Here is a 14,441-nt window from a genome sequence, read left to right on the forward strand (position 1 = left end):
GTTTTGTTGCCCAAATGCACAAAGGAAGGTTGAACCTTGGAGATTTTCTGGTTCTGCTGTGTTTGGGGTCAGAAAAGCCCTGGGGGTTGCAGGGATGTTGTTTAAGGAGCAGAATTGTGTTGTAGGTAATGCCAGACCATGGCTGAGGCCCTCTGTAAACTGTCTCACTCCTCCATGGCACCAATATATGTGTCCTGGTGATGAGCCTGAACAGGGAGCAGATCCAGAAGAACTCCTGGCAGCTCTGAAATCTCAGGCTGACCAGTTTAATGGCACATCCTGTTCTGCTCACTCTGCTTTCCGGCCATGCGAGGCTTGCACGCAATTGGCAGTGCCCAGTCCTTTTCCAGGCTGTCTCAAGCGTGTCCTGCTGGGACTTGGGGCTGAGCTATTGGAGATTCCAATTGAGTCTAATATTTGTAGAGCCTGATTTGTGGGGAGGCCTGTCCTGCCACAGCTTCTGGGACTTGTTGGGGTAATTTTAGCACACTCATTAAGGGAGGACAGTACATTTTTTTCCCTTAACGAGCAAAGCTGCTTACTAAACAGGAAGAGAAAGGAGGGGGATGGGCAGGCAGGAAGGGTGATGGGGAGTGTAACAGTGCTTTTAGAGGTCATTGGAGTTATCTGGCAGGGATAAGCAAGCCCCAGAGTGACTTTCCAGCATTTCTCTGGTTCAAACCCAAAAGCTTTAACAGCTTACTTGCTGCAGATACGAAGCCTGAACAGAGCTGCCCCTACAGCAGCATGTAAGGCTGTGACATTCCCCTCTCCTGCAGCCACCAGCACCCAGCAGTGAGCTGTGAGATGATGGGAAGCACCTGTTGTGCCCAAATATCGAGGGAGTCACATGTGGTGCTACCAGCATATCCAGCACTGTGGACCACAGCTGAGGGATGTGCATCTCTCCTTGCACTTCTGCCAGGCACTTGCTCATGCTCCCTCAGCCCCAGCTGCTCTGTGAAGTTAATCCCTCCCAGTCAGGATTTTCATAGTGGCACCATGTTATTAAAATGTGTGAAAAACTTCTCCCATGCAGAAATAAATGTGTCAGCTTGGAAACAAGGGCAAGTGGAGGATGGAGCTGCGTGGAGGAGGGACAGGTGCACAGGGTCCCTCCCCAGCAGCAGCGTTTCTGCCGTTGCGTTGAGCTGAACTGCATAAAATAACTTACAGTTTAATTACAGGGGCTCCTGCTTGTTGGTGTCATTAATGAGGCAACTGGCTTAATTTAGCTGAATAAAAATGGCTTTAATAGTGGAAACACTTTTGGCTGCTGGGTAATTAAGGGAAAACTAAAAATGCTGTCTCCTCTTGCACTAAAGTCCGCTTGTTCTGGTCTGCAGATATCCAGATTCCTCTTTGTCCCACCCTCACCCATCCCTTTTTTAACCCCAGGAGATTGTTCAGGAGGTGCACTCCATGGCCCCATCTGTCCCTCATGCTGCCACAAAATGGCAAAGGTCACCTCCCCTTCCCTGTTGGTCGCCAGCGAGGTCTTGGCAGTGCCTGTGGGAGCTGTGGGGGAGTGTGCAGGATGTGGCGTGTCCCCTCCTGAAATGTAGGAAGAGGATGGAGGGAGAGAGCAAGGACTGGGATTTAGCTGTCACTCAGTGGTGACAGCCTGCCCTTGAGGTGTACAGGGAGGTGCTGGTGGAGAAGGCTGGTGGGGATAGGAGCAGGAGCCTTGGGAGCACAGCTGCTGCAGCAGGAGCATTGTGGAGTGGTGTTGAGCCTCAGCCGTGGGTGGGTTGGGTGGCTCTACCCTGGACCTGGTCCAGATGAGCTCCATCCAACCCCCTCTCTCTACTCAACTCTTTTTGGAGGTAAAAAGCACCCTGGCAGCTACTTCTAGAGACTGTCTCCATGGAAAAGAGCATCCTGTGAGTGATGGAGAAAATGTCCCGTGGCAAAGAAACAGTTTGAATACGTTCCAGGAACGCTGATGGCAGATCTGTCCTGGAAGAGAAAGGCTCCTGTTCATTGCTGAGAAACACACAGGGAAGGCATTTTGCCTCCCTCTGCCTGTGTTTCCTCGACGTGTGATGTGCTTTTTTGTTACAGGTGGAGCTGATGTATAGGCTGTTATAAAGGTTGTCTGGCACACTGCTGCAGGACTGCTTCCACTTTCCTATAATTCTGCCAAATTTTAATTGCTCAGGCTGAAGTTTTCTGTGCTGGGTGTCTGCTCCTGGCTGATTCTATTTTTTATTATTACTTTCTGGTCTCACATAAGAGCTTTCTCAAATGTGTGAGGTGGTAGAAGGGAGGTTGGGAAAGAAGCTGTTTTGCTCAAGCTAGAAAATACCGGTGATTCTCCTGCTACAGAACACTTGCACCCTCCTTTTGAGCAGGAAAAGAAATCTTGTCAAAGGGCAGATTTTTCTTGGAAGACTTGGTGTTGCTCAGGGACATCTTAGGTCAGCAGAATGGCTCTTGGTCCAGTTGGAGGGGAAAAGTTTTGAAAAGGATGTCTTGGGACACTGGTGTTGGTGTGGGAGGACATAAAAGTGGGGAAGATAATAGGAAATTTGGGCATGGACAAGGAAATTGAGGCTGAGAAATATTTGGGAGTGGTTGGAGAGCAATGAGTAGTGTGGTTCAGCCAGCTGGGAGGGAGAAGGAAATGGGTCAGGAAGGAGAGAGCTGGCACTGCCCAGCCACAGCATAGGAGGATGGGGGTTCACGTCCCTGCAGGTAACAGGGATTTGGAGGTGGCAGCAGACTTTTGGCCTTGGAAATGCAGCAGGAAGGCAGAATGGGCCTGTGAGAGGCCTTGATTTGGAGCTGTGAGAGGACTAGTCCTGGATGTGAGTGCCTTGATTTTCCCCAACCCTCCCCATTTATGCTGTACAGAGCACTGGGAAACTTGGTGTGTGCAGCTGAGGTTTGTGAGAGGGGGGGAACTTTGCAAGCACCTAACAGGAGTTAAAGTGCTGGAGCTCAGAGCCTCGCCTGTGGAGCCATAATTTAATCTCTCCTCATGTGCATGTACTGTGATTCCATCTCTAATTACAGAATTACATGCTCACTTCCCCAGGAAACCTGCCCCATCCAGCATGTGGGCTGGATCTGTTCTGGGGACAGATCACTGCTGTGCAGTGAGGTTTCTCTGGAGGAGCTCTACTTTCTGCAGCGCATGTCAGTAGCTGTACCCTTTTGCATGTGGAATCCCCGTCCTGGCATCTCTGACCTTTTGAGTTTTTGTGACCGAAATGGTGTATTTTTTGATGTGTGTTTGTGTGCAGCCCCTTTCGGTCTCTGTGCTGAGGTCTGAGCCTGAGGAAGGACCTTTGTGAGGTTTTGAAGTATCTAAGGTGTCTGTTTCCAGTGACAGACACGCTCCTCTGTGTGTGTGTCTAGGCTGGTCTGAAGCAGAGCCGTGGGTGTGTGTCCCCCTGACCAGCCCTGCAGAAGTTGATGGTCAGGTCAGATCAAACCTCTGCTCTGCCCTTTGAGAGCAGAGTCTCCTGCCAGATGTGTGCAAGGGAAGACCCATCTCCTCTCTGCCTAATGCTTGCTGTGGGTTGTTGTCTGGGGGAGGGAGGAGGTGGTAGGAGTTGGTTTCCAGGCACTGCAGGAGATGAGAAGCGGAGCACATCTGCCTGGCAAAGCTCCTTGCATTAGTGAGGATGTATCCTTTCTCCATCTCTCTGTGTCCTAAATTGTAATAACACGATCATGCTATTTTTGATTCACTTATTTGCGTGGAAAGCCTGTTGTTTTTTCTCTTCTCTTTCAGAATCCAATTTTCTCTTGACATTTCTGCCTAATGTAGCAAAACATGACCTTTGAGAAAGGACATTCCAGCGAGATTCACTCCCTCCTCTGCATTTCTGCCTCTCTCCCACATCTTGCTGTCTCTCATGCATCCCCTTTACGCTTCCTTCTTCTCCCTGGGCTGGGGGAGGGAGTTTACTGTCTCACTTTTCAGTAACAGAGAGTTGCTCCTTCCCCTCCCACTTTTCATCTGTCTTTGCAAAATTTCCAGATGCTCAGTGCCCTGGGGTGGATAAAGGAGGGAGCCTTGCAATGTTTTCCTTCCCCCCTTCTTAGCTTTACCTGCCAGTTTTACCACCTTTGTCAGAGACTGGAAGCAGTTTGTCTACAGACATGGGAATGGTGGGATCATAGTCATGTGAAATGAGGTACCTGTGGTTTGCTGTGGTTCCCACAGCAAGATAGTCTGATGTGAAGCAGAGCCAGAATTTAAAAAGGCAGCGCTGTGCCATCATTGTGTTTGGGCTTGTTCTTCTGCCAGGCTCGTGGACAGGCTTTGGGACAATGCTCTGCTGTGTGAGCAGCATCTCCACTCCTAATTGAAGAGTTCTGTGCAGGTGGGACAGGACCAGAATTGTTTGTCCCTTGCTGAGACCCAGTGTAAGGGAAGAAATGCATCTGTCATCCCAAATCCTCGTGCATCAGACCTGTGCCAGCAGGAGCCATTCAGGGTTAATTTTAGCACTTATTTGCAAATCAAACAGGGACTGGGGGCTGAGCCCTGCACAGCTGGGCTGCCTTGGGTCATACCTCCTCTCTGGCCAGCCCAGAGTTGAATGAACTTCAGATGATTCATGCCTCTGGCCCTTCATCGATCTTCCCTGTGGGCCAGGCTGAGGCAGAGGGGTATCCTCAGCCTCAAGCTGGGCTGCCCTGCCTGCCTGCAGCTCACAGCAGGGATGGATTCAGTGAGGGATGTGAGGCTGCACCTCCTGTGTGTTCTGGAGGTGTTCTGTGAGCATTTGGGGCTCTCCCAGAGCTTGTGATCACCCATTCCTCTGCTCACTCACCCCATGGGCTGGTCACTCGATTGGTGGCTCTCAGGCTGGCCAGGTGTCCCTGGGAAGGCTGGCCGGGACAGAATGTGTATCACTGCCATCTTTTTGTGCTGTTAGATACCAGGGGCTTTTCTCCTTCTGCTCACCCTACTCCAGACACATTTCTTCCTCTTGTTTTTATTAATTCAGTTCCTTTTACATTCTTTCATCCTCTCTGGCTTTCGGTTAAAGAGAAGATATCTGCTGGGTTGCAAAGCTTTCCCAGGTGGATGAGATTTATGTTTTTGCAAGTTTGGGCAGATGGAGAGAGGGATGGGGAGCTGTTGGCTGCTGTAGCAGTGGTACCCCTGGGTGCAAGCAGCACACAGCCATTCCGGGACACCTGGAACGCAGAGCTACTGCAGATCATATGAGAACACCTTGGGTAATCATCGTGCTGTCATTTGAACCTGGTTGTTACTATTTTTAACGTGAGGTTTGTGCTTAATTTTTTGTTCAAGTTCTGAAATTAGACTTGTTCTTTTTGCTTATGGTTGGTTGAGCTCCAGATGCACGGGCAAGAGTCAGACATTGGATTTTTTTTTCCCCTTAACATTGCAGCAGGATATAAATCATTTTTCCCCTTTAAAAAAAAAAAAAAAAAATGAGAAAGGGTTCATTTGGGTTTGTCCTCATTAGACTCTCCCATTATGAAATCTGGACTTGAGTTCTAAACTGCTTGACAGCCTCCCCATCAAGGAGGATGATGAGCTCTGTGGAGGTGGTAGGGCCGTGTGCAGGAAGAATTATTTACAGTGACTTCTTTCTTCTTTTTTCCCCCTTAATTTTCAGAGACCTCTCCGGGAACCGGCTCACCACTCTGTCATGGCAACTCTTCCAGACACTGCGACTCTTTGAACTGTAAGTCCCACCCTGGGGGTATCTCCTGGGAAAAGACAGGAGGCTGAGAGGAGGAACGATTTCCAGATAGAGCTATTTTGAAGCCAGCAAATAATTACCTAAAACTCCAGTGGGCAGCAACATCCTTGGGAGGCTTTCCTGGGTATGGGAGTACCAGAGCAGAACTGCTTCTCTTTTAACTTCACAGCAGCTGCCTAATTAATGTCGGGATGATGAACAAGTCATGCTTGGAGTAGTAAATGGTTGACTAACTCTGCGAGCACATTAGAAATACTTACTAGGCCAGATTTTTGAGTGAATGTCTTCAAACACTTGCTCTCGTCTGTTGCAGGGTAGGGATAACTGCTTTTCTTTAGTTGGTACACATGCTTTACAAGACACCCCTGCATTTAGGCCGATGATTCCCTTTCTCTGTAGCAACAGAGGCACCTTCCAGCTCTGATGTGGGAGATGATGAGATAGTTATATCTCCTGGGGCACTGGTGGCCTTCAGCCTGCTGAATTATTGATAGAGCATTCAGCATCATGCTTGAAGAATAAGTGGACACGAAATCAATGGAGCATTGCCCTGATGACCTGTTTTGTTGAATTTTAGAAATAGTTGTTTGGTGGGTATAAAAAAATATATATGTAGGATTTGTCCCAGAGGATCCTGGGAAGCTCCATTCATCCTCACGATGATCAATAGAGCTGTAAGCTAGAAGTGACTTATGAAAGAATAAAGACAGTCTTTCAAGTGGGAGTAAGTGTGTTATCACCAGTGTTACTGCAGTGTATTTTATTTCTGTCAAATTGTTAAATGAAAAATACTAATAGTGATATTAGAAAATGGAGAAACGCCCTTCTGATGGGGAAATTTGGCTTGCAGAGTTAAAATGCTGAATTCATAATTCGTCTCCTTGCTGATTACAGCTCTAAATATTTTTCAAGCCTGGCTCGGGTTTCAATTTTAATAGCATGAGTCATTTGTATTCTTAGACCTTTACTTATTGTCATTGCACTGTCTGGCAAAACTCAGATTGATGGTTGTTACCCAAGAGAGACCCAAGAGTGGAGGAGCAAATGGGGCTGCAGTCCTGAGCTGGAGGCACTCCCAGGGCCTGGGGTAATGGTGAGCCTGCAGATTAATGGGAATACTTCCAAAGGGGCTTGGTTTTATGTGCTTTTGCTTCATTTGGTCATATTTTGTTTCTTCAGGCACATCCCAGGTCTGCCAGCTCCAGCCGGGCTCAAAAGACCAATACCAAGCACAAAGGGAATTGAGAAGCTGCTGTTGGGCAGCAAAGGGTACTTCACCTGATGAATACATCTGTGTTCTGATATGATGCTCCTGGCAGGGAGCTGGTGTGCTCAGGGTGGCTTTGGATGGTGTCAGCAGAGTCACTTGGGGCCAGCACTCTGCAGTATGGCAAGTGGGACTGAGCTGAATTACCTGGCTCCAGTTGGAGCTGTGCTCAGAGCAGTTTTCTTGGGGATAACAAACCCCAATGAATGAAAGAAGTAATGCACAAAGAAGCGTGGGAGATCACAGGGCTGGTTGGTAGGAAGTCATGGTGGGGTGGGAAAGCAGTACTGATGTGGTGTGTGTTTTCCACGGCCTCACATGGGCAGCTTTGGCATCGTGTGTGGCAGGAGCCTCAGCTGAACCTCTCCTGCTCCAAGCTGTGAAAGGGGTCTTGGCAAACCAACCTCTGGCACCAGCTCCAGTGAGCAATTTAGACCTACAAATGTGCCTGCCCACGGGGGCTGCCTTGCTGTTGGCTGGGCTGGAGTAAGAGCCTGGCCAAGTTCACTTTTGCTAAGGAATTGCTTTAGGTGCTTCCTGACAAATGTTCCTCTCTGAGTTCCTTGTTACTAAGGACCCTCCATCCACATGAGCACAGCTAGGAGGGGGTTACCAGAATAATGTGCTGATGCTGGTCCCCAAACATGACAGCAGAGGGGTATTTTATCTCGTACCCACTGGGATGTCAGTTTTTAAGGGGTAGGAGGATGTGCCTGCAGTGTCCTTCCTGGGGCCATGAAACTGTCCTGATGAACTTTGGATTTGTTGGAAAGAAGGCAGTACACAGGTGTAGCCAGAGCTATTGGCTCTGAATAATCATTCACATAAAGATGTTGGGAATTAAGGTAAAGACATGTTACCTACTGTGGGGTGGTTGTGGTCCTGACTGCTAGAAGGATGGGACCTGTTGGTGAGGAAGAGCAGATCTCCAAGATGGGAAGAAATTACTAATGGATCCCCAAAAGTGGGAAATACTGTATTTTTTTTTTTTTTTTTTTTAGAAATGCAGAGGATGGGTGAGTAAGAGACAGTTTTTTGGCACACTGAGCTCCAAGGAGGCTTCCAGAACCTGGGAAGGCGATGGAATACATGGCCCACATAAAGCGAGTGTGAAACACTGGTGAAAGCTAGAAAGGGAGTTGCAGATTGACATCAGCCAAGGACTTGAAATTGCGCCAAAACTCTCTGGAAAGGGAGAAAGTGGTGAGCAGCAGAGACTGATGCAGAGACAGCAAAGTGTGAAGAAGGCAGGCTGAGCAGCAGCATTTGTACACAGCAGTGGAGAGGCCGGAAGAATCCAGGGACATGTAGTCCACTCTTCTCCAGAGGGTTAAGTCTGTGTGGAGGGATGGTGGGACAAGTGGGTGCAGAGGCTCACCAGTGATGCCTTATACTGAATTCCAGTGCCCCTGTGCTATCAGGAAATCATGGATCCGGAGGGAGGGTAGTCATCCAAGCCAAAACTGTGACTGACAACGAGGCAGCTCGGAGCAGTGGAGCTTGTGGTGAGGGAAGCGATGGGAAGATTGTCCCCAGGAGAGTGTTGGGAGGAGAGGAACTACAACTGGTTGTGACATGGAGATTGCCAGGGAACACGAGACCTGACAAAGCCACTCACAGTGAACAACGAGGAGGAAAGATCAGAAGACTACTGGGCAGGTGGATGGCAACTTGGGGCTTGAAATTGCTGCTTGGCTGCATCCAAGGCATCGCAGCCTCATGAACGTGGTATTGCTATAAAGAAGAATCTCTTGTTCGACAGAGTTGAGATTTTCTCCTGCTGACTGACTGAAGAAAGGATGGCAAAAATGAGGCACACTTCCAGAGAATATTATCTTTTGCTCGTTCTGGCCAGAAACAAGGCTTGGAATAGTTTCCAGTAACTCCAGCCCTAAATCCCATAGCATGGGCTGACCTTGACCAGCAGGGCTCAGGCTAATGAGCGCACAACTCTCCTAAGTCTGAAGCTGAGTGTGTGCAGGGAAGCATCTGACACATGCAACAGCTCATAAACATTGGACTTAGAGCCTTTCTTATCCAGAAGTCACAGCTGGTTTCCTCTGTCATGTCCTTGGTTTCCTTTGTCATGTCCTCAGAGAGCTTAGGGCTGACATTTCAAGAAATTCCTTCCCGGAAAAACCTAAGACTCTGGATCCAATTACATCTTTGGTTGTATAAAACCTTGTAGTCCTGAACATCTTGCTGCTCTGCCCAACCCATCAGCATTTCTAATACCATCAGTCCTTGCCAAGCTGCCCTGCAGTACATTCCTGCAATGCTACAGCAAGAGGCTTTGGAGGGGATGGGGCACAGCAGCATCTCTGTTAATGTTATGAGTCCAACTTAACATGGTCTGTGCCTCCAGCTTTGAAACTTATCACCGCCAGCAGTCCCAGTAATAGAGCTGTGGCCAGACAGTGGGTACTTGCCTGCTCTCTGCATTAGCTGAGCCAGCTGTCAGACACTGCACAGCGCTCCCTGTCCCATCCCTTTCTATCCCATCCCTTTCTGTCAGGGATTTGGAAATAACAGTTCTGGTTGGACCACCAAGAGAAACCTTGGTTCTGGGAAATTAATAGGAACAAAAAACAAAATCAGATTTTTTTCTATCTCTGCTGAGTGCTCTTTGGTTCTCAAGCTTAGGGAAGTGGCCTCAGTCACAAGGTAGGAAGAGCGTTTTAATTGCAGGAGTATGAAACCTTGGCAGGAGTTTTATGTGAATTGAAACAGACAGGAGAAGTGTGGCAAGGATCTCGGCTGCCCTCCGAGAGGTTTTAGCTGCAGACAGCTTTGCTTTAGCTGATGAGTGGGGAGGCATGGGACAGGGCACGTGTCTCATTTAGCTGCTAGTCTAGAAAAAAAAGCTGCTTGTGTGTGTGTGAGGTCCCTGTCTGTTCCAGAACATACCAAATTGTTAATGCCATCTGTCTCCCACACTGGTCCACCCTGGTGAAGGCTGTCCAGGCAGTTTTGGGAGACAGTGGGTACAGCTCTCTGAAGGGAGCAAAGCTGGGCTCAACTAGGCACCAACAGCATCGCTTTTGCTGGAGAATTGTCTTGATGCGTGCAGGGCTCTAGGGTTTCAGTTTTGATGGGTGTCTCCACCTCCATGCACCATGTTTTTGTTAAACCAACACAATGGGTCCCATCAAATGACAGCTCATGGCACGATTGTCACAAATTTCCTCTTTCCCCAACACAGTGTGCCTGTCTGGGAAGGGGATGTGCCCTGAATACACCCTACCATCACTCTGCTTATGGTGCTGGTGGATGGCTCTGGCTCATGTGCAAGTTCAGTCCCTTTTTGGATGAACTCTTTGAGTCACAGAGCAGCTCTGCTTGTGCAGAGAGCCCAGTTCTTTTGCAGCTGTGATATTTGCTATTTCTCACAGGTGCTTTCAGTTTTAAGGAGGGCTGAAGAAGGTGTGGGCGTGTGCAGAGCTCCTGAGCGCCTGCAGCCAAGTGATGCTTTGGCAACAATTCCAGCCTGCATACAAAAAATGCACTTTGGGTTTGTTTGTTCTTTTCAGGAGTAAGTTCTGCTGGATATGTCCCACAAAGAGCCCCTTGCCTTAATTCTCCCTGGGGTGCTGCTGCACCCATGCTCTGCAGCGCATGGCAGTGTCCTCTGGTCCAAAAGTGTGTTTTGTCCAAAGGGCACCCTCTGGTCCCCAAGGTGCTTCTCCTTCTTGCAGGGGAGAGAAGGTGCATTTATGTCCACAGGCAGAGGGTCGTAGGAAGTGGAGGTGTGATACAGAAATGTGAGAGGAAGAGCTGGAAGGAGCTGTAGCTCCTACTGGTTCCTGCAAGGGGAGGGGTCTGAGGAGAGAATTGGAGGTCCCGGTTTTTGGGTGAGTTTAGAGCTGTGTGAGTGTGGAATTCCCTATGCACCTCTCTGGAGACCCAGCTGACATGGCAAGGCTGGCACCAAGCAAGGAGGAGAGGGTATTTTACACGTGTCAGGAATGCTCTTGCAATGCATGTTAGGGACAAGGGGTGCACACATCTGTGTCCCTTCTACCCGCAGTGTGTGCCAGCTGTCCGTGGCACTCAGCACATCCAGCCTGTGATGGGAGTTAAATTGTGCAAAAGCCCCTCTGGGGGGTCTCGATGAGAGCGAGCTGCATCGCTGGTGTTGGGGCAGGTTGGGGGAAGTTCTGCCTTGAAGCCCGTGGCTCCTGTATTATTCATGGCCCTTCATGAATTAGCAATGGGCCGGGAAAGCTGCTGTCTATTACTTACAGAGCTGCCCTTAAGTGCTAGGACAGCAGCTCTCCCAGCAGCCTCGTTTTGTGAGGATATTTGCAGCAGAGCAGAATTCCTCCCCCATTGCATCTGAGCTCCCCCAGCTCCCCGCCAGGTCCCAGGGTACATCCCCAGTTACCTGATCTGCCGTGGCTCTTACCCACATGCCATCCCATGTTCTGCTGGTATCAGTGATCCTGGGAGGCTCCTGAGAAGAAAATAGATTCATGGTCGTGTAGAGGAGGATGTAAAGCCTGTGCAAAGCCCTGGCAGTACCTGTCAGAGCACGCAGGGAATGTCTCATCACTCAAATCCCACCAAATCACTGCGCTAATCTGCTCTGGTCTGTTAAATTTAGTGCTTTGGCCTTTGAGTTGCTTGTCTGAGCCTTGTACCTGTGTCACAGAGGTTTATGTGCTTTTGGTGGGAAAGAAATGAACTAATGAAAAGCCACAGAGTGAAGTTTAACTCAGTGTTTGCCCTACAAAAAAAAGGTCAGATGACATCTTGACGTATTTGAAAATGCAAAGTGGCATCGTTAGGGTTCAGGTTTAGCAACCCTGGGTGCTACCAGAAGACCCCTTCACCTCCTCCTTTTACAGCACTGTATTGACAAAACAGCAGCTGTGGATGTTTGGAAGGTTGTTTCCAAATCCTGTTAGTCGGTGAAATTAATTTTGTGAAAGCAAGCATGGATTTTTGTAGTAACAAGTGGAACAGAGCAGGAAAAAAGCTCTCCCCTGTATGATGGGGGATCTAGATATCATGTGCAGCAATGGTTTGAACTTTGGAGATCCCCTTCTGCTTTGGGGCAACTGAGCTCACCTTTGGCACTGCTGGCTCTGCTGATCACAACTTCCTTTGCTTTACAGTTGTGTGGGGAGAGATTTTGTTTGTTCAGGCTCTATCTCCTAGTTTTGCTAAAATTATCATTGCAACCAGATTTGGTAACTCAGTCCTGGATGAGCACTGGGCTCTTCTTACTGCTGGGACTTGCCCTTCTTGCATGTCCACAGAGACCTGCAGAGCTTTAAAAATGTAAATGAAATGGTTAATAGGTTGGAAAATCAATTATAATAAACATTCCTGGTATATAAACTATGTGTAAGTGTGGTTTAAATGAAGTACATTAAAGGCAGTGCTTTTCTCCATTTCTCCTGGTCAGGTCAGCAGGGTCTCAGTACAGTGCTGATTGATTTGATTAAAATGCATGTTCCCCTGCACATTAGCTTGTGTTCTGGGTCACCAGGAGCCTGTGTCCGTACAAGGAACGTGGGAGAAGAGCTGCCGGCTTCTCTGAGTGCTTGTGGGGGCTTGAATTGTGCTTTGTCCAGCAGAGTCTAGGACCACTACTGAAGTGGGATTTGAAGATGTGGATCAATATTTTAGGGCAGTAGAGAGCTGCCTTTTCATTTGCTGAGGGGTGACTCTACTGAGTGTCTGGGTGACAGTGGGACCAAGCCACAGGAGTGCAAATCTTGTGGTGAGAGACATTGAATGCATCTGTGTGCTGCCCTGGGAGATGTAAAACCTTGTGTGCACTCACGAAGGAGACTGAATGCATGGATGTGTGACTGAGGAAAAGACAGGGATAATAAGTGCCAGAAGACCCCATGTGAATAACACGGAGAAGATTCTACTTTAGCTCTTACACTTATATGGTGGCTGTTCTCCTTGGGGATTCCAGAGCCAGGTGACAGCTCTGCTCATCCTTCCCCATCCCACCATCCTCTCTCACCTCTCTCTGCCTGCAGGAGACTAGAGAGGAACCTTTTTAACTGCAGCTGTGACATCCGCTGGATCCAGCTCTGGCAGGAGAAGGGTGAGGCAAACCTGCAGTACCAGGATCTCTACTGCATGACCATGGATGCAGTCATTATCACTTTGAAGGAGATGAACATCACCCAGTGTGGTAAGGATCCCAGGGCTGGACATGAGGGAGGGATCACTGTGCAATCCAGCACCTCAGGTTCAGCTATTTTGGGAATCTGATGTAGCAGGATCCCACCACGTGGTTGAGAAGATTGAAGCTGGTTGGGATAGTTTGTAGATTAAAAATAGAATATCTGGGTAAATGTGAAGCTGCTATTAATGTGTGTATGAAAGATATTGAGTGATTTGGGGCATTTTCTTCACTGCAATGCTGCTGCTTGACAAAGTGTCTGTAGTGAGTCTGTGTGATGTCTTGAAAAGAGCTGTTTCATGTAGACCTTCCCGTGCCTAACGAATCCTAGAAGCAGCATATTGTTAAAAGACACTGCCGCTGTATCTTTTGTAATTACTCTTAGGAAATACACGCCTCTATTCATCTTCTTTTGTTTTATTTTTCAATTGAAATCCCATATCTGTAGGGAAGAGCCAGAAGTGACTTTATATCTCTTTCTATTTCCTGCTGATGTTTAAAAGAGTCCAGCGGCCCCAGGAGCAACGTGAGGCGTGTTCAATAGTTATCCCTTTTTCCTTCACCTTGTTCACACATCAGCTGCCTGTTTGGTGTCAGGTTTTGCTCTGCTGTTGCTATTACTGGAAAGCATCTCTTGCAGACTAAGGAAAAAGAGATGTACCTTCTACAGAGCAATTAAACTGTCTGTACACAAGCAGCTGTCAAACTCGCAGGCTGAAAAAAGGAGAAAAACTAGATTTATTTTTTTTTTTTATAATCATTCTCTGTACTAGGGATTTGGGTTTGTTATTTGTAGCAGTAGTAGACAAACAACATGCACGTTTGGATTTGCATGACTTGGGTTTTTTGTTGTTTTGTTGCCTTTTTTTTTTTTTCCAAGTTCACCCTGTCCCTTGAAGCTTTGGAAATTGGCCAAAGTGTGCCTTCATGTAGATGAACTAAAAAGATTTGAGAGTGCTTAATTTCCGCCCCACATGGGATGAATAAGCTGCAAGGATTAGACAAAAAAAATTCCTTAGGGATCAGGGATAGGAGGAGAGATGGCTCCATCAATGGTGGCATTAGACTGCAGGGGACAGCAGGGTGCCGATTTTGGAGCAAAAATGTGCTGGTGTGCAGGGTGAGCACCTCTTCTGAACATGAAACCTCCTGGAGGAGGGGCAGGGAGCCGCAGTGGTCTGCTTTCCTCCAGAGGAGTCTTTCTGCTCAAGCATTAAGACTCCAGGGATGCTCTAAAGACACCACATTTGCCTTTTTCCTTTGGTGTGGAGGGCAGGCATGGCTTGGTGTGGCCATGTTTGATACCAGCTCAGCCTGGAGAAGACCATAC

At 48.2% G+C, this 14,441-nt stretch overlaps 1 protein-coding gene across 4 annotated transcripts in view; it reads left to right on the forward strand.

Moving 5' to 3' along the window:
• The window catches only part of NTRK3 (neurotrophic receptor tyrosine kinase 3), a 219,031-nt gene that overhangs the window by 47,724 nt on the left and 156,866 nt on the right, over window positions 1-14,441 (forward strand). For all 4 annotated transcript variants that reach the window (XM_048317172.1, XM_048317173.1, XM_048317176.1 and 1 more), the window contains 2 exons: window positions 5,610-5,678; window positions 12,963-13,120. In XM_048317172.1, coding sequence (XP_048173129.1) covers window positions 5,610-5,678; window positions 12,963-13,120 — 227 coding nt within the window. The remainder of the gene's footprint in view (window positions 1-5,609; window positions 5,679-12,962; window positions 13,121-14,441) is intronic.

This window comes from Corvus hawaiiensis, chromosome 13 (assembly GCF_020740725.1).
Source record: "Corvus hawaiiensis isolate bCorHaw1 chromosome 13, bCorHaw1.pri.cur, whole genome shotgun sequence".
In the NCBI taxonomy this organism is placed as follows: Eukaryota; Metazoa; Chordata; class Aves; order Passeriformes; family Corvidae; genus Corvus; species Corvus hawaiiensis.